The sequence below is a fragment of the Thermobia domestica genome, chromosome 5, assembly GCF_964235325.1.
Source record: "Thermobia domestica chromosome 5, izTheDome1.hap1.1, whole genome shotgun sequence".
NCBI classification, from domain to species: Eukaryota; Metazoa; Arthropoda; class Insecta; order Zygentoma; family Lepismatidae; genus Thermobia; species Thermobia domestica.
Genome location: NC_137458.1, coordinates 302,552,206 through 302,573,627, shown reverse-complemented (window position 1 = coordinate 302,573,627; position 21,422 = coordinate 302,552,206). Strand labels below are relative to the sequence as shown.

Genomic DNA, 21,422 nt, shown 5'->3' with positions numbered 1-21,422 from the left:
TTCACGTGAGAGACTCGGGTTCAATTCTTGGTGGGAACCCATGTGATGTGGTTCGGATCCCATGTTAAGCTGTAGATCCACGTCTCATATAGCCTCGCTGCTAAAAGTAACGCTAAACTGAAAACCAAATTAAATCAAATTGATGGGCATCTGCAACCGTACGTTTCTTCTATACCTAGTCCAAATGGTCCCACCATCTTATTTGCAGCTCCTTTTCCTACTACGATGTTGAAGTCTTCCATTACAATGGCGTTGACCTTACCTCTTCCCTCCTGATGTAATATGTCACTAATCTCATCATATATTAGTTCTACTTCATTGTCATCACGATCGGTTGTTGACAGGGGGTAAAAGTGAGGGGGAACGCGGGAGGACGCCGTGCCCCACTTCCAGAAAATATGTGTGGCGTCCTCCACTTTCTAAAAAGTTACAATGGGCAAAGATAGATACGGGGGACGATGTGAAGTCATGCGTCCCCCTACCTTTTCAGATCCACTTTTACCCCTGCTTGTTGACGTATACTGGTACACTTATATTATCATAATATCCACTGGGTTTGCACTTAGCTCTACAATCATCAGGCGGTCACTGCAGCATTCCACTTTGGTGATGCTTTCTGCTGTTTCGTTCCTCATTGCTGTCGAGCCACCATTCTTGTCTTAACGCTACTCGAATAGAATTTTCCAATACTATTTCACCTTTTTTTTCACCGCCACACTTGATTGAAACCCATTATGTTCATATTACATTTATCCATTTCCACTTTTAAATTTTCAAGTTTAAATGACGCACGTCGGAAAGGTCGTACGTTCCAGGTTCCTATGCTGAAATGAAAGTTATTATTATTTTCTTTTATTATTCTAACTGGAGTTTCGAACGGAGAATTTTTTTCTTTCCCTCAGAAAGAACCGTCATTGTATTCATTTTCCTCCTTCGTCCCTTCTGATAGAAAATAATGTAATAGTATTCCCATTTCCTTTACATATCTCCATGCCTTGACTACCGTGTGGTTCATCCACCTTTTAGAACAATTTTCCCTCCTGAGGACAAGAAAGTGTCCTGACCTCTACTAGGTCATCCGCCGTCCGTGGAGGCCGTTGGCACGTAGTAGAGATTGACTCATTATCCCGGAGTATGATACTCGAAGGCATTCGTCCAGCCTCTACAATACTTTTAGAAAGCAGTACTACTTAAATCTCCGTTTATTCAAAGTCTTTCTTCAGAGGTTAAGCGTCTAATCACCACTGACACATAAATTAGAACGAATTTCTCTCAGTGACTTCTGAACTTCGAGTTAGTAAGTTGGTAAGGAATATTTGTATGTACGTTTTAGTTAATATTCCACCTGTTGTGACCAAAAGTGAAAAGTAATTTCGTAGCAATTAGCAGAAACAATTTCGCCATACCACGAATTGGTGGTTTGTTTGGTACTAAAGAATTTTAATCAACCCCACGTAATGAGTACCAGCATGAATAAGGCAGTGTTTATTTAACACACATTAATTGTCATGACAGGGATGAAAATGGATATTAGAGATACCAAAACCTCAGGACAAAAACAGAATTATCTGCGATGACACAGAAGCAGCTTCCACGCCATTTGCAAAGCATTTCTTAATAAAAATACGAGGCTCTTGAGACCAGAAATTTAATTATCCACTTCCAGCGTTGTTAACGAACAAGCACAAAACTTGTTAACGTTTCTTCTCTCTTTTCTCAAACAGAGCATTATTGATTGATGAACAGCCGTTCCATTGTTAGCAGGGTTTATATCATTGATGGAAAAGAAAATGCATGATGTCTACACAAAATTGCTGACTTAAAAGCTACAGTTCTTTTAGAGAAAATTACTGATTAATGGAGAGAGGTGTTTTTACTTGCTTCTTAATATTCTTTCGTAAGCATTTTTCATTTTTTTTAAAAGAAACTTTCGTTAAGCTTGTATAATTATATCCGTTCTTTTTTACATCTTTGTTAGGAGAGTGCCAGGGTAGCTCAGTGCTACAGCGCTCACCTCTTGGCGTAGGGTTCCTGATTCTATCTCATATCGTGGGTTTGTGATGAACAATGTTGTATCCGTCGGTTTTTTCGAGGCTCTTCCGTGTCCTCCCTTATTAGCTCTCCACCAATTATTTGATAAGTCACTTTCAGTATTCATTTCCACCAATCACTTCATGATCATTCGCTTTCCTTACTCATTTCCACCAATCACTTCATGATCATTCACTTTCAGCACTCATTTCCACCAATCACTTCATGATCATTCACTTTCGTTACTCATTTCCACCAATCACTTCATGATCATTCACTTTCAGCACTCATTTCCACCAATCACTTCATGATCATTCACTTTCGTTACTCATTTCCACCAATCACTTCATGATCATTCGCTTTCCTTACTCATTTCCACCAATCACTTCATGATCATTCACTTTCAGCACTCATTTCCACCAATCACTTCATGATCATTCACTTTCGTTACTCATTTCCACCAATCACTTCATGATCATTCACTTTTAGCACTCATTTCTAACAATCATTTCATGATTATTCACTTTCATTAGTCATTACAACCAATCATTTCATGATCATTCACTTTCAGCACTCATTTCTAACAATTATTTCATGATTATTCACTTTCATTAGTCATTACAATCAATCATTTAATGATCATTCACTTTCAGTACTCATTTCCAACAATCACTTCATGATCATTCACTTTTACTACTCATTTCCACCAATCATTTCGTGATCATTTCCTTTAGCTTAATGCGCATAAGCGTGAAACTAGAAATTACAATCCATTCTATAAATAATTAAACTCTAATGTTGAAATATCACATTCAAGATATTACCAAATATCTTGTAAATACAATAAACCTCTCTGTTAAAACATATAAATATACAATGATACATAAAATACTGATAAAAAAAGAAATCTAAAGGCGTATGATGTAATTGATTTATTTAAAGGACCTTTCCGTGTTGTTTTTGTACCCTGGGATGAAGTCCAAAAATGAAATGAAATATTTCAGGTTAACGTTTCACGATTGTGCCTGTTAGACCAAGGAAGGCGATGATTAAAACTGGTGAGTGATGATGGAAGAATTGGTGGGCTGAGAAATTGAGAAGAAACGGAAGTACCCCGAGAAAACCCACTGACACGATGTTGTCCACCGCAAACTACTTGGTCGAGAATTGAACCAGGGACCCCATGCAAAAGAGATGATATCTCTACCACTGAGCCATTTTGCCCCCACCATTGATGTTCATGTTTGTCACCACTTCCTTTGCCACAAAACCACCGACTTTATCATCGATGGTCGTGTTTGTTTACAATAAATTTAACATTCCTTAGGTTAAATTTAGTTATTAAATATTAAGATTATTATATGTAACATAATTTATTTTTCACCAAGTCAGTAACATTTAAATAGATTTAAAGAAGAAATCAATAAAGTCAAACAATTAACACTCCAGCACTTTTCAAAGAAAATAGAAAAATAAATCCTCATAGAAATCAATAGTCTAGGATAGATTTATCTAGAATTGAAGAATAAATCAGGAAAATCAACCCATTAAAATTCTAATTCATTTCAAAGAAAATAGAAAAATAATTCCTCATAGAAATCAATCGTCTAGGATATATTTATCTAGAATTGAAGAAGAAATCAGTAAAGTTTATGAGTTGATTTTGTGTTTAACGCCCGTTCCAGCAGCGACGCTATATGAGACGGGACCTATTGATTATCGTGGAGTGCGAACCACATGGGCTCCCGCCGGGAATCTAACCTGGATCTCCTACGGTAAAGGCGCGTACGCTAACCGCTTAGCCACGAAGGAGCTCTAAGAAATCAGTAAAATCAAACCCATTTCAAATTCAAGCACATTTCAAAGAAAATAAATGTACAGTAGTATTTCTTCATGTAAATGAATAGGTTAAAAAAATGTTTTCAACATCGTTAATACTTTGAAAATGAAGATGAAATCTTTAAGTTTTATGTCCCATGGTTATGCTGGCTAGGCTAAAGGAGACGGTGATTAGAAATTAACGAAATGGTGGAATGATAAAGTGGGAGAAAACGGGAGGAAAACCGTGCACACGGTGTTTGTCCACCACAAAGCTCACTTAGCGCTAGCTGGGATTGAACCAAGGATTCCATGTACCAAAGATGATCTCTCTACTACTGATCCAAAGCGACCCCACTTGTTAATATTTTGCGTCAAACAATGCTGAATACTAGGACTACTGGCACTTTTGATACGTGTAAACACGCACTGCTGGAAAACATTCTTTGCGGAAAGCCACAATCCTCATAGCAGTGGCCTTTAATACTTTACCACAGATCTGTTGTAGTCGTGTTTGATGATGATTCATGATATTACGTAAGCCACGAGTAAACCGTCAATCAACTCGTACTTTAAAACCTGACAGTCTAAATTGAGCCTCCGTACGCTCAACATTTATCACTTAAAAAAAAAAAAAAAATCTTCTGGCCTTCGTTACAAATTTACAATGACATAAGCATTTGATTACTTTCTCTTAGATTTTCATGTTACGTACCCTTTATAATCTTTGAAAAATAATTACAGTAATTATGAAATGATGTTAATATTGTGAACAACTGTTTGTACGTGCATATTTCTTGTTGGGGTTGATCCGGGGATACGGGCAGAAGGGTTTCTACTAGGTTCTTACAGTGATCATCATTCATTCTATACGAAATGGAAATACGTACAGTCAACACAAATTGTATTTTTGTCCCGTTAACATGTTTTTCTTTTAGTACTTAAATTCGTAATCAGTGAATTTTCTATACATTGTTTTCTCTTCTAGAGAGAACGAAGTTCTTTGTATTTCATACATAGCAAACGCCCACCGTTTTACAAATTAACCGTGCGCGCGTTTAATTTAGTTGTGTACAGTTTCATGTCAAGTACGTTTGCATGAGAAAAACGCATATTGGGTCTCTTCGCTGGTCTAGTAGCTAGCGCACGTGTCTTTTTTACACAAGGTCCTGAGTGTGATTCTAGATGTGACTGCGTTGAATACATTGCAGTGGATTTAGATCCTACTTTAAACTATAAATCTCTTCCTAGGCCTGCGGTGGCTCAGTGGTATAGCGTTCACCTCTGGTAATATTTGAAGCAAGACCACGAAAGACCTCAAACTGCGGTGTTAACACTATAAAATGACATTGGTAGGGTAGTAGGTAGAGCATTTTATCACCCGAAATTCGGATTTCTCCCACAATCTTTTATTATATAATTCTTGTTGTATACAATATAACACAAAGTCACTATAAGTGTGGTTCTAAAACGAATACAAAGCTAACTATGTAGTTTGAGTATAAAAATAGGAGTCCCTGGGCCAAAGCAGTACGGGAAGGATTCCCACGAAGCCCCAGACAAGCTAAGTAGACGTGGTTTAGAAATTCTCAGTGCTCCAGGGAAGCTAAGAGAGGTTGGTGTCTCGCAGAGCTCCAGGTAAGCTAGGAGGACAGAAAAACCACAGAGCTCGAGGCAATCTAAAAGAGTGGTTAAATTCCCACAAAGCTCCAGGCAATCTAGACAGACAGAAAAACCACAGAGCTCGAGGCAAGCTAAAAGAGTTCTTGAATTCCCACAAAGCTCCAGGCAAACTAGGCGGACAAAAAACCACAGAGCTCGAGGCAAGCTAAAAGAGTGGTTGATTCCCACAAAGCTCCAGGCAAGCTAGGCGGACAGAAAAACCAAAGAGCTCGAGGTAGCTAAAAGAGTGGTCGAATTCCCACAAAGCTCCAGGCAAACTAGGCGGACAGAAAAACCACAGAGCTCGAGGTAAGCTAAAAGAGTGGTTGAATTCCCACTAAGCTCCAGGAAAGCTAGGCGGATAGAAAAAACCACTGAGCTCGAGGCAAGTTAAAAGAGTGGTTGAATTCCCAGAAAGCTCCAGGAAAGCTAGGCGGACAGAAAAACGACAGCGCTCGAGGCAAGCTAAAAGAGTGGTTGAATTCCTACAAAGTTCCGGGCAAGGTAGGTGAGCAAGAAACCTCAGAGCTCCAGCCAAAGTAAGAGAGAGGATTTGACCAGTCGAAACTGATGTCGATCGAGACTTTACATGGTGTTTTATCCTTTCTTCTGGACAGAGGTGGCGCTGGTGTTTCTCTTCTGTCACATGACCAGATATTGACGAAGATACCTGTTGTCTACTTCTTGTAAAGTTGTAGTAGAAGAGCAGTTGGTTTTGTTTATAAATAAGAGGTGCTTGTTGTTGTTTACAAATATAAACCTCATGTAGGATATTGCAATATCAGAATTGATCAAATTTATTGTGTGTATGTACATACACATAACTTCGAAATAAATGTATTCATTTTTGATGATTCCGTGTTTGTTTGAAGGAATTCGGTACGCAGTGGTCTCGTATAAAATTCACTTGGATCTAATAATCATTTTTTGATGCTAGACCATAAAACTCCTTAACGGTTGACAGTGCTAACTCCGTGATTGAGTGTAGCTATATTCTCTCATAATTCTGTAACACATAGAATGATTTGAAGAAAAATGTTGCTTACGCATTTTCCATAGACACCCATTTTATAGCACGTTAGTGTCCTGCGTTTGGTTCAGGTATCTATGTACCCTAAAAGTCGGGGGTAACGAAAAAGTGGAAAAATGAAACGAACTTTAAAAAAAAAGTACTGATTTTTAAAAAAAAAAAAAAAAAAGCGGTAAAAGCCGAAAATAAAAGCTTTTATAAAAATATTAACCAACTTCAAAGAAGTGCTAGAAATAATTTTAAAAGCGAAGCGCAAAAAAGAAAAGAAGTAATTTTTATAAACGCTAACATGTTTAACGATTTAAAGTTGTGCCAGGACCGCGGTGGCTCAGTGGTAGAGCGTTCACCTCTGGTGCATGTGGTCCTGGTTTGATTCCAGCTTGCGCCAGATGATTTTTATGGTGAACAATCGCCGTGTGCGTAGGTTTTCTCTGGGTTTCCCCGTTTCCTCCCTCCTTCTTCATTCCACCATTTCATTCATTTCTCATGATCACCATCTCCTTTAGCCTAGCCGGCATAACCGTGGGACGTAAAATTTTAAGATTTTATTTAATTAATTTCGAAGTTGTACCAGGCCAAACAAAATAAGTGCCTAACAAAATTATAGTTGAAACTTTAGTTGTATATTAAAGGAATAATTTGTTTGACTTTGTGCAGACTTCAGTTTTCTATTGATAATAGTAACATTTTAGTGCTCTTTAATTTTCCTATTTTTAGGGCTTTTAAAATTATTTTCTGCTTTCCAACGCTTTTTAAATAAGAACTTTTATTGGTCATAAAAGCTCTATGTAGACCAATTTTTTGTTATAGCAACTTCACTCTTATTATTATAAAATATTATATACTATTATTATTCTTAATTTTATTACTTTAGGAATTTATTGAGAGAAAATACAACTATTTCCTTGGAGTATTTCCAACTGACGAAGAACTAGTTTATCTATACAATTACACTAACTGAGGTAAAATTCCCTTCCTCGTTCTGGCGTCGTGATCATACGGTAGAGCTCATCCTAAAAGCATTCTTTGTTGTTGGTTCTTTAGCAGGAGCAACGAGGCGAATAGAGGGAGCGGATTTCTCGTAACAATAAAACGCCAGGGAATTCCCTTTCCCGAGAGCGGAAGTCCCGAATGTCAGGTGTCCAATAACCACCGACGTCTGGAGTACTCGTGTTTCCCTAAGGAATGCCTCACGAGAAAACTTTCCCGTGGATCCCGAACAGCAGCAGTAAGGAAGGGATGAGAAGGGAATTGAGTTTCTTCCAAGTAAGGAGAAAGAATGAGAACTGGAAGAATGGAGTTTTGAAAGAACTGATGGACTATCCAAGTTTCGGTTCAGTTCCAGCGTTTTCTTCCGAAAAGTTTTCACAATGCATTTCATTTCAAATGATGGAACGACCTTTTTGCTTTATGTTCTTTTTATTTTCTTTTTTCTTTTCCTTTCTTTGTGTTCCTTTATTCAACTACCTTTACCTAAGTTTTCATGCCTGTTGTTTCTTTGGCTGCCATTTTCGTAGAGAAATTCGAGTATGATCAAAGTACATGAAATTTTTCGTGCGTCGCATTAGTATCACTACTTGACTCTCATGTGCTTCTCTCACAACACCCTTATTTAAATAGAAATAACCAACTGTCTGGAAAAAGAAGGATTTCTCCAAATGGAGCGGATATTTTTTATGGTCACAGGATTTCAGTTACATTGGTCACATAATGCTTTCGCTATTGACAAAAACAGCAAAGATAGGAACCTGGACCTAGATAATGAAATGAAATTTTTCAATTTGTCTCACTTTTATGTTCTTTAAGCTAAGGGAGGCGATCATTAAGACAACTGAATGATGATGAAAGAATTTGCGGAAAGACAAAGTGGGAGGAAGCGGAAATACACGAAGAAAACCCATGAACATAATTTTGTCCACCGCAAACTTACTTAGCCTGGAATCGAACCAAATACCTCACACACCAGAGGTAAGCGCTTTACTACTGAGCCGTTGTGCCCTCCCCCGGACCTGAATCTAGAACTGAATGGCACTTATCAGGGTATGCCTTATGCTGACGATGAAAATTACGTAATACGAAATGATATTGACAATAAAAAGAAAGGTATAGAGAGGTTTTGTTAAACGCCTATAGGAACATGAGTTTAGAACTAAATGAAGATAAAACTAAATACGTGGATTCGCTGTGATCGTAATGCTGCAAATTATGGATACGTTAAAATATCAAGTAATACTTTTGATAAACTGAATACTTTCAGATATCTAGGATCAACATCAGTGGCGTATTTACGATTTTGTTTCGGGGAGGGCTTTGCTAACTTTCGGGGGGCGGGCTTTGCCTGAAAATGTGAAAATTCTGCAAGATATTACATATACTTTACTATAGTAAGTAAGGTTTCGGGGAAGGCTTAAGCCCGAAAGCCCCCCTAAATACGCCACTGATCAACATTAACGGACCCAAACCATATCCATGAAGAAATTAAATGTCAATTGAAAGCATTGCCATTCAGTCCAGACCTTTCTCTCCGCGAATTATGTCAAGAAATTTGGAGTTTAAACTATATAAAACAATAATTATGGCTGTTGTGCTGTATGGTTGCGAAACATGGTCACTTACTCTGAGGGAAGAACGTAGACAGGAAGTATTTGAGAACAACATCCTCAGACGAATATTCGGACTCAGGAGGAACGCGAATTAGGAGTGGCAAAAACATCATAACAAGGAACTACATAATTTATACTGTTCACCACACATTGTAAGAATCATTAAGTCCAGGAGGTTCAGGTGGGCAGGTCATGTAGCCAGAATTGAAGAAAGTAGGAACGTTTCAAAATTTTAACTGGAAACCCAATCAGAAAACGGCGATTAGAAAGACCTAACCGCAGATGGGAGAATAATATTAAGATAGATGTCGCAGAAATAGGAATACAAAGTAGAAACTGGATTAAATTAGCTAAGAACACAAGTCAATGGAAAGCTTTTGTGAATGCGGCAGTGAACCTCCGGTTCCGTAGGCCATAGTTATGGCAAAATTGAGCAGAACTAAACATCACAGTAGTTCTAACAGTGGGAAACGGTAGGCTAGCCAAGTGCCAACGTTGGACTTACGTTGTAATTGGCTGATTTATCGAGCATTTGCCCAACGTAATTGGCAATGAAATTCTTACGAAATATAAGTGGAATTTCGATTGAGAGTGGTAGGTCGAAATTGATGGATAAACGACGGCAAATTATTGGTTAGCCAACATACGCTTTGAACTATGTTGGGCCAACGGATTTCTCAACTTTATTTTTGCAATTACCAGTTTCCAACAATGCTGAGCCGACGTATGGACTATCAAGTGCTGCTAGAGTAATTGTGATTTTTTTGCTTTTGTGTGGGGAGAGAATGGATAAGTTCCGCGACTAATAAGCTCAACCAAAATTTAAACTTTTAAAGTTCTTCTGTCTTCCCCCCCTCCCCCCGCCTTCTAGCATTTGAGTGTGAAAGTCAAGCAGCCTTTTTAAAAAGAAACAATTTGATAATATTTCAAATTTAAAAACAAGAGGAAAGAAAACAGTATAATTGTCTTATATCCGTCACGGAACTGCAATAATTCATGAATAAAAGTATGAAAAGATGTCATTGCCAACGCGTCTGTTTCCCACATGTTAACATTTACACGGAAACAACGATACAATTGAATCGAAGAGTAACATGTGCATATGGCCAATTGCAGGAAATGCAAATGAAAGTTTGGTGAAAGCAGGGAAAGGGAGAAGTTTTATATAAATAAACAAATAAAATTTATATATAAGGAAGAGATGAGGCTATTAAAACATTAACAGACCAGACACAAAACAAACAGAAAGTTAAATCTCGGGAACTAAATTTTCGTTCGGTTTCAGTTGGTGAACATCTGAGAAATTATAATTTCTCCATAATTAACGTGTATCCTATTTTGTCGAGTTCTTCCATTTTCTTTCTTTCTTTCTTTATTTCTTTCTTTCTTTCTTTCTTCGGTTGCCCCACGAATGCTGGGATTTGGGGCTATGATCGTTTGAGAGGGAAATGAACTTCGAATACCCGCTGATCGTATATTTTCCTTGTTAGTTTAACATAGAGAATATAATATTTACACTGGTGATTACTTCTGAATGCGCGTTGTAGTTAAAAATTGATGGGTCGCATATACTAATTTTATTTGTCAAATAGTCATACAAGATGTTTCTTTATAGTTGTTCCGCAAAATATCCTCTATCACTGCAAAATTGATGTTAGACCCAAATCTTTATATATACAGGGTATATATATATATATATATATATATATATATATATATATATATATATATATATATGAAAGTCACAATGTTTGTGATTTTGTACCGCTTTAACCACCCGGCCGATCTCGATCACATTTTCAGCATAGATAAGGTTCGGGCCTGGAATGGTTTCTGTCATTTTACTTTGACGGTACAACGTCGGGGGAGGTTTATAAAATTAAATAAAACTCTTGAACCACGAGACAGATCTCGATCAACTTTGTCATATAGATGAGGTTCGGGCTGTCGAAAATTACCAATATTAGTATCGAATCCACAGTTTTCGGAGTCGTTGAGATGAACAGTGACACTTCCAATGCCGTTTAATTTCAAATGCAGCCCACATTAGTAATATTTAATTTATATTTATGTAGATTACTTATTACTTTCTGATTTTTTATTATATTTTCTTTGTATCTATCGATTTGATAGCGCTTTAGTAAAAGTAAAAAGTGACTGACTAACAGAATATATTACCAAGTTTTCTTATTCTAACCCAGTAAAGCGGGTAATTGACGGTAGTATTTATTAAAATTCTATGAATAATTATTGGGTAATTTAATACGATACTAGAATCCGGTACTGTACATCAGAATGTAAGTTATATAAACGTGCCACATAGACCCTTCTGTATCTACATTATTTGATACCCTATATGTATACGTAGAATTGCAACGGATGGTCAGGGATGATTTCCATCAGTGGGAAATGCACATCTGGCGCCGACAGAATGAACAAAGCTGTCCGAGATTCACGATAATGTAACATCTCCCCCTGTTTGCCGGCTGTCCACAATCTCGTCACAAGATAAGCACAATGTTCGTGTTTCGGACACAAGCTACTGAGACAATTACAACTTTCGAGAACAGTATAGTTCCCAGTTGACAAGGATTTCATTTAAAAATATTATCATATGCAAGTTTGCACCTTTTACATAACATTCTGTAGCATCAAGGACTTTGAGCCCTGATTTACAAAACATAAGGTTGTAGCTGTTAAGTTCGTCTTCCTTAGTTGTGAGTCAATAATGCATTGTGATAGAAAGAACGGTATTTACGGTGTAAGATTTCTCTGAAAAAATAACAATGAAACGTTCAAGGAAGCTTATACTGGATACAGGCGCGCACCCAGGAATTTTGGTTGGGAGGTTTCCAATATTGCAAGCTACCACGTCTATGTAATAATTGAATGGTGTTCCGGGCTCGATTCCCGGTGGTGACACTCAGTCGAAAAACTGTAAAGCTTTTTCATTACAGCCATCCTGAGTGAGGTTTTCCTCATTCTAACCAGGTAAACACTGGAATGGTACCTACCATACAGGTCCCAGGCCGCTTTCTTCCTTCCCTTTCCTCGGATAGTGTGATTACTGAGAGATGTCATCCATCATACGTGACAGACGGACTAACATGACCATAGATGCCGAAAACCCAGAAATTAATTCCTAGTTCCTAATAATAGTTAAAAGGGTATTATTGTACATTCGAAAAGACGATAAGTTATTGAAAACTATTGCCTTCCATATAGATATATATGATAGAATTAAGTTGCTTTTATAAGAGAAAGAGTACAGATGAAGTGTTTGTTCAAATCTTGAGGCTACATCGATCATTTCTGTGCTAAACGATCATAGTTCTATTAAGAAAGTGTATAAATGTATGTTGAGTTAGGAAGTGTGGAGGGAGCCCTCCCACTCGGGTGCACCCCTGACTGGATATATGACGTGTATTTGTCTATCTGTTCTACAGTAACTTGCTCAGTTAATTCTCGTGTCATTGTAACGATACTTTTGATCGGAAAACAAATGTAAAATTTATCCGTTTTTATAAAGGTAACCAAGAAAGTTCTGTCGTTTTTGTGGAGGTCTGTGTTCAATTGGCCCTCACACTGTCAGTTGAATGCGAATGCAGATAAGGTGAAGGTAAGTTTTTTTGTGTGGGTATATTCAACATACTACCTGGTTGTGACAGTTCAGTTACACCGTGAACTTGCGAAAGGACAGAGTGAACATGGGACCTCCACAAAGCGTCATAAGGGAGTGTGTCAAACTGGGGCAGCGAGGCGGAAGATATGCCAGGCCTTTGGTGAAGGTGTCGTTACTACGCGGACAGTGCAGCTTCGGTTTAACAAGTTTAAGGACGGTGATGATGAAACACTCGAAGACACACCACGTACTGGAATACCAACACATGTACAAAATGAAAATCATCAGGCAACAATTGAGACGAACAGTGGCCAGATATGTGAGGAACTGAGACTACAATTCAGTGTGAATGGAGAAACCGTTCGGCAGCACCTCCATCAACTTCGGAAGCACTACAAGTTGGGTCGATGGGTCCCACATGATTTGACTCCGAGCCAAAAGGCAACACGAGTAGACACCTGTGTTTCTTTGCTGTCTCGTCTAAGGAAGAAGCCATTTCTAGACAGGGTGTTGACATATGATGAGAAGTGGGTCTTGTACCAAGCTCCACGGTGTTGTCATCATTGGTTAGCATCCCATGAACCGATTCCAAAACAGGCGAAACCCGGACTGCACGAGAAGAAGGTCCTCTTATGTGCTTGGTGGACTGCTTGCGGCATCGTGCATCGGGAACTGCTACTAGCTGGTCACAGCATCAATGCAACTGGGATTAGGATTTAGATTTCTGGGCTCTCGGCATCTAAGGACATTTAGTCCGTCACGTTTGAGGGATGACGTCCCTCGCAAGCGACACTATCCGGAGAAAGGGAAGGAAGAAAGAATTGGAGAAGGAAGGAAGTGGCCTTGGACCCAAATAAGTTCGGTACCACCCCGGCATTTGTCTGGTGTGAATGAGGAAAACCCAGGAAAACCTCATTGAAGGTGGCTGGGCTGAAAAAGCGTTTTATAGTTTTTCGATCGAATGCCCCCACCGGGAATCGAACCCAGGACCGCTCGGACCGACTACGCTGCACGGGGCCACCATCAATGCAACTGTGTAGTGTGAGCAGTTGAGCCGTGTTCAAGAAAAACTCAAAAGTCTGGAGCCAGCACTTTTGAAACGCAAAGATGTCCTTCTGTTACAGGTCAATTCTAAGCCCTATGTGGCTAGGATGACCCGGGACTCCATTCTGCGCCTTGGATGGGAAACACTATTGCATCCGCCATACTTCGCGGACATGGCACCGCCGATTATCACTTGTTCAATTCCTTGGACAATCACTATAAAGGACGCCAATTCAAATTCTTAGTAGAGGTGCAACATTCACTTGATACCTTCTTCGCTTCACAGCCCGCTAAGTTCTACCGCGATGGAATCCGTGGCCTTCCAGAAGTTGACAGAAGGTCGTTGATGCTGGTGTGGACTATTTTTGATCTTCCAGGTATACGTCTTAGATGACATATCAATGAAAAAGCGACAGATATTTGTTTTTTACCTTTATAAGGAATACGTAACCCCTTCCCCACTATTTTGAATTTTGATGAATGTCTTCAAGACGATTAAGAACAATGATTTTCATATAGTCTCTGCAAAATGCTATTAAATAAACTATAAATAATAACTGTTTTATTAGTGATGGTCACAAAAAAAACTATTCGGTTTTCTATAAAAAAAACTTTCGATTTTAAAACCAATTCGGTTTTGTATCAAACCGGTTTCGGTTTTTTCGCTTCTTCGGTAACTTTTTAGAACAGGAAGAGATCATACTGGTTTCAGTAAAATTCAAAACTCTTTTGGAGGAAACAGAAAACGGTTTCAGTGGAAAACCGAACTATCTTTGGAAAAACAGAAATGTCAGTTCTTCTTTTTTTTTTTCTAGACACCATTTTCTGTATTTTTGTTGGCATATATCGGCTACAAAAAAATTGTAATTTTTCTGTTAAATATTAAGTAATTTGGACAGGTAAGGTTAGGTTAGGTTTGTCATTTCAATATAACTTATGTCTTTCCTTAGCTTCACGGTTCATATGTATTGACCGCAGCACTTAAGAATTTGTGCCCTCGGTCTGAGCGGGGCCAGCATTTTTTTAATTTTTTTTTTTTTAAAATATTGCCTAGTTTTGGTTAGGTAAGGTTGGGTTTTGCTATTCCAATGTAACTTATGATTGTACTTAACTCCAGAATTGAAATTTCATAACCAATGCAGGATTCCATCATAGTTCTAAATGGTCTAATTTAAAATTGTGTATTCGTACACTGTTATCTGCTCTTTTAGTAACAACAAATAGTCCCTACAATATTTCCAACTCCTTCATTCAAAACACCGCTTTTACTTTGCACTATCATCACAGATTACTCACATATCTATTATCCTTCCGTAACATGAACTGATTTCTCCTGTAAACATTCTGTTTCTTTTTACTAGTTTTGACCCCACTCTGTCCGACATAACCCTTTTTGTTATATAAAAACCGCTTTTGTCCATTCATATTTCTAGACCTCTTTTTATAGGAAAGAAATCTGTGTGCATAGATTCTGACGTCATAATATCGGGTACTCAAATTTCTGCACTATTTGAAATTAAAAAAAAAAAAAAAAACTATTAGCTTTATATCATTTTGTAAGTGCTTACCTGCCCTACTTTCTAAATTTGTGATATTCTAAATTCCATCTTTTCCACTAAAATTAAAAAAAAAAAATGGATAGAGCTTAGAGGAAACCCTTAATTAAACTTGGTATGTATTTTCTCTTACGCTTAACAAGCATAACTAGTGTTGGGGGTTGTAATTGATTTGATTTTGAATTTAGCATCCGATATGAGATGTGTACCTACAGCTTAACGTGAGATCCAAAGCACATGAGCCCCCTCCCGGAGTTGAACCCGGGGCTCCTACACCACAGGCACGTACGCTAACCGCTTAGCCAGGAGGGACCTCTTAGGGGTCCTAGTAACGACGGGATAAAGCTAGGATAAGTTCAACCAAGATTCCAAGTCCGCGTATGTAGTTCATAATGTTTTTTTTTTATTATTATTATTCAAGGTTTTTTAAATTTTATTTGAGTTGGATGAAATGTATCTCTCCCATTTTTTTCAAGAATTTCATGATTCCCATTGGTTGTGGTTGAAATCAGCCGAAAATTAGGAAGATAGATGTCTTTAAAAAGCATTCCACGGTAAAATTCCTAAATATTCTCTGATTTTCGTTAAACAAAATTTGTATTTTCTTTATTCCTCGGGGTTAAAATCGGTCAGAAACAAGGCACGTGAATATACTACAACTTTAAAAATACGTATTAAATGATAACTTTCCTAAAATTTGAATCGATTTTCGAGCTTTCTTAAGTTTCTCAATGATGGCTATTATTTGGTGTTGAAATCGGTCAAGGATAAAGGGTGAATTTATTTCTAACTTTAAGCAAATGTTTCACGGTAGCTTTCATATAAAAATTGAAAACAAAATCGATTTTCGTGAAACATTTCAGTATTTTCTTTCAGTCGTGTGTTATCTTTGGTAATAGGTAAAAATTAACGTACCGGAATGTATTTTCCAAGGATCGTATAAAATAGAGGATTTGCTCTTACAACAAAATCTTGAAGCCATACGTCATAGTTTCGCCACCCCTACTCTGCCCACTCCGCCCAATAGGATCGCAATGTTTTGAGCCAACAATCATGGCGGAAACGAAAGTAGCCAACCAGACGATGGCGAAAATGAGAATAGCCAATCAGACGTGCCGATGCTCGGATGTTTTTTTTGGCTTCATTCATTTAATAGGATGAAGATACATATGGGCAGATCCTCTATTTTATAAGATCCTTGGTATTTTCTCTTATTTCATTATTCCAAAGTTATTGACTTCCAGGGTATGTTTATGTTAGATACTCATTGAAAAAAGGAAAGTTGAGAACTGAGCCAATATGGATATTGTTAAACATAACGCGCTGGTAATTGTTGATTTCTTTATTTATACACTATTCGTATATCCCAGAGAGGGTGATTCACATACCAAACCAACAAAAATACACATTAACTAGAGTAGAATACACATTAACAAGGGCGTCCATCAGGGGGGACAAGGTGGGGCGCTCGCCCCCCTAGAGGAAATTGTACTTCAGAATATCGAAAATCCAATAGAATTTTTACATTAGTTACAGCAAAATTTGAAACGTCGATTATACTTGCCCCCCCCCCTCCCGCCGTGGAAATCACAACATGGGCGCCGTTGAACATTAAGATTCATCCATCAAGAGAACATACTTCAGAGTCCAGAGAATAGTATCAGAAATACTTTTTGTTTCATTCATTCATCAACACCTTTATTGGTGAAAATATGGGTGCACCAGACATGTATCGTCCTAGTGTGCTACAAGTGTTAAATTGTTTTCTGCTTAAATGGTTTAATCCATATAATTGATGCGTAATAAGAATATGACAGCAAAGATTATAGGTCTTAAATGTCCATAGTCATTAATTGATTAAAGTTAATATTGAATAATTATTTTCCTTTGTAATAGAATCCGCCGCCATTTGCATTAATCTAATCACAAATTTGTATTAAGTCAAAATTTTCTTATTACATTATTTCCACTGATTATTTTTAATATTCACGTGATTACATTATCTTATTGATTGAATTATTAACATGATTGAAAGTAATATTAAATTGAATTAATAAAATAAAATTGAAGAGTTAGTTTTAATATTTATGCATTGATTGTCATTTGTTGTTCAGGCTAGATTGATTTTATATAAATATATATATATATCTTTATGTATCGTTTGCATTTTAAATATTGTTTCCTTTCATCTTAATTATTATTGCACTTGAATCGTATTTATTTAAGTCTTCTAGTGAGTGAATTAGTGAAAGAACTATAAAAAACATATGCAGAGCTTTAAAAAAAACAACACACAACAAATTCTCCTTTTCACATATACGCCATTTTGACACTTTTATTGTTTTTGTTTGCATCTATTCATAACGATCAAACCAAGAATGTTATAAAATAGAGGATCTGCCCTTATAATAAAATTTTGAAGTCATACGTCACAGTTTCGCTACCCCTACTCTGCCTACTCCGCCCAATAAGATCGCAGTGTTTTGAGCCCACAAACATGGCGGAAACAAAAGTAGTGAATCAGACGATGGCAGAGACGAGAGTAGCCAATCAGACGTGCCGATGCTCGGTTGTTTTTTTGTCTTCATTGATTTAGGAGGATAAAGATACATATCGGCAGATCCTCTATTTTATAACATCCTTGGATCAAACATCCTAACTAGAATATGTGCAACCTTCTGAGGCACTTTGAGCCCAGCACAAGCATTCTGTAACACTTTGTCCCCGTTCCAAATCCCAACACTATATATAAACGCAAAACTCTGAAGCCAATATTTTTACAATATAATGGTATATATATTAATCCTCTTCCTCAACTTGAATATTTAACTTTCCGGGTGTAATTGAAAGTGTCTTCCAAAAAATTATCTCTGTATGATTCAAATTTACATGTTCAGCTATGTACCTCTGAAGTATTGTTTCATTAAGTTTAATATACCATATATTTGTGAATCCAAGACGACTTCCCACTTTATTGAACAAAATATTATTTAAAAAACCGCACTGAGTATATTTTCAGAACTTAGGTATAGAACTACACTGAACATCAGATTATATACGGACGTCCTTTAGTTTTCCTCAGTGGAAGAGCTCACTGAATGTGCGAACGTTTAAGGCTAAAGCGATAGGAGAGAAGACGGTAAAGTTAGAACGTAATTGAAGCTTATGGTTCTATTTAGTAGAGGAAAGCTCCGCGTGATATGTCACGAAAGGCAAGACGACCCGATTTTTGTACACGAAACTGAGGCAAAAAATTCGTCGTGGATTCCAAAATATATAGTACATATATTTTGTAATGAACTACGTACATTTTGTTGATCTATATCTTATGTGTATGTTTTTTGTTTGGTTGTAGAGGTGACGGTGGAGTACTACCGAGGTCTTCCTCAGGTGACTGTGCCTCTGCCTTCAAGAAAGGAACGATGTCGGTTCACGTTGAGGCCTATCAGCAACACTGTCGGCGACTTCCTTACCATGATCCAGGAGGAGGACCGAGGCATCGACAGAGTGGCCGTCAAGACTGTAGGTGAGTTAACCAATATGGCTTTCTTTCTCTGTCTATGAACATCTCGTATCCCGGATGACTCAACCGATATTTGCAGATGCTACCGTAGATAATGCACAACAGCCATTTCCTTAAGTGATGCACAATGTTCAAGTATTTCATAGAATTGTCGTATAGATACATTAGTGTGCAAAATACCTTAAAATCAGAAACGCCTGCAGGATTTTTTCTGAGGGGGAGGGGAAAGACCGACATAGAAGTGAAGTCGCGTATGTGCTCACCTTTATAAACATCATGCGTCATGTACACAACTCTCGGGCTGGTATGTAAAGAGAGGTATCTCCGAAATTTGGAAGTTGAGTTAGTTTCGAAGAATGTCAATATTCTTCCGTACCGATGAGTATTTCATATCGCCACCGGATGCGAAGGAACTTGATTGTGATCTAGACGTAACTCGCCATTTCGTGGATCTTGGTGTGTACAGAGAGAACTTTAGATTTCATTGATCTCAAAATCCAAGTTTCTGAAGTTACCTCACTTTACACACCCACCCAAGAATTATTATTGATGCACATTGCATAATTTTATTAACTATAGTAGATGTATAAAATATTGTAGTGGGTGAATAAGGAAATCTAATTTTTTGGCATGTCTTTCGAAGAACCAAAACCCTGTCTAAAATCCAATACTGTGAAAAGCAACCAGTATATGATGAAATAGCCCCAATGTCATTCTCTGTCTTTTTTTCTATGGGAATGTACTTTTTTCTGTGGTCACGTCCACATCCATAAATTTCATGGGTTCTCATTGATACCAACTCCGTTTTTATGAAAATAGCCCAGCAATAATTCAATAAATTCCTTTATTATCAACTTTATTCTTGTCAGCAAAGGGTGTTTAAGAAGTCGCTTAATCTACATTTTTTTTAAAAAAATCTAATTTTACATAATTTATTCTCTAGAAAAGTTATTGTGTCGCTGTCGGAAATTTCAAACTTAAAAAAAGTAACAATTATATGAATTGGCCCAGCAAAAATTCAAACTCTCCGACATTTGTTGCGGTTTCCCTCCACTATTATGGGCTGGCCTGGATGTGAGTACCACAAACCGTCTATTAGGCCTTAGCACCCATAAGGGGGGTTGCGTCAGGAGTTATTATTATCATAATTGGAAAACAAAAACACATGAAGTGTCTCCTTAGTTAGTTTTCATTGAAAGTGGCCTGTTTCGAAATTAGCAGTCGTGTTCTTTTCAAGCGTAGATTGTGCAGAACAACAAAATGCATCGATTAGCGTGATGATGTGACACTACAACCTTTCCAAGGTACAAAACAATAATTATGATGTTATGACAGATGTAATTCCTGGACTCAGTTCAATAAAATAAAGAATAAAAAGTCCTCAAACAAGAGTTGCTCTATTCAAATGTTAAGAAAGAAAAAAAGAACTCGTAAGGTGTTTGAAGTATCCAAATTACAAACGTGTGTTAAAAACGACAGTAGACTCCCGAGTATCCGAGTTAATGTGGCGGAAGACCAGGCCGGATAACAAAAAAAAAAAAAAAAAAGCTGGATAGTCCGGAGTTGTATGAACTGTAGACTGACTATAAAATCCGTGCTTAGTGCCAAAATGAAAATGTTGAGAAAAATTCCAGATTTTACTTCAGAGCTGGAGAGACATAGGCCCAAGCGCATTCTTCTGGCAACTATTCGAACTATTTCCACAGTGAATACTATAGTACTCGCACCGAGTCGTGAAGCTTGGGCTCTAAACCAATCACAGAAATATTTTGCTTGAGCTGCGATACATCGGAAAACTTCGGTACAATTCGTGGAGCCGCTTCCCGAGCGCACACTTGCGGAATCGTCAAACAGCTGAAATTCACCAACAATGTTTGCCAAACTTTGAAGAGATAGTAAATGAGTATTTTTTAAAAAAAGCATTTTAAAATTACCAAAAATAACACTGCACAACAATAACCACTGTAACAATTATTCTAAAACGGTAACAGTAACATAAATAGTAACAACGAAAATATTACGCTACAGAAAGCTACTAACAAAACGTAACTTGGCGTGAATCCGACAACACTGTACTCTCGGGAGATATTTTCCGTGTAACGCGAGAGACGACACTGACAAAATTTGATGGATGGGGGTTGACGACCGGAACATACCCTCGCGTTCTATTGGGTGGAGAAATCGGTAGATCTAGGTCAAGCTTCACGACTCGGCGCGAGTAGTATAGATATTCCGACTTTAACTGACAAGGTGAGAAGTGTTAGGCACATAGCCCACATTTTGATATTAAACCGAACTTTTCAATTTTTGGCACTTAGCACGGATTTTATTTTCAGCCTACAACTCATTAAGCATACCCCAAGAACAATTTATGAATACTGTACTGTACTGTACGTACTGTACAGTTATAATCAGGAACAGCTGCAATCATACTGTATTGCGGTCCACACACTGACAAAACAATGAACAAGGAGCAGAACGATGCTCTTTTTCTGTCATAACTTGTATTTTGCACACGATACGTGAAAATGAA

General features: G+C 37.6%; 1 protein-coding gene across 1 annotated transcript in view; it reads left to right on the top strand.

The window, feature by feature from the left end:
• The window catches only part of MCU (mitochondrial calcium uniporter), a 297,505-nt gene that overhangs the window by 159,050 nt on the left and 117,033 nt on the right, over nt 1-21,422 (top strand). Inside the window, exon 2 of the mRNA XM_081760384.1 lies at nt 18,722-18,892. Within this exon, the coding sequence (XP_081616510.1) occupies nt 18,722-18,892 (171 nt within the window). The remainder of the gene's footprint in view (nt 1-18,721; nt 18,893-21,422) is intronic.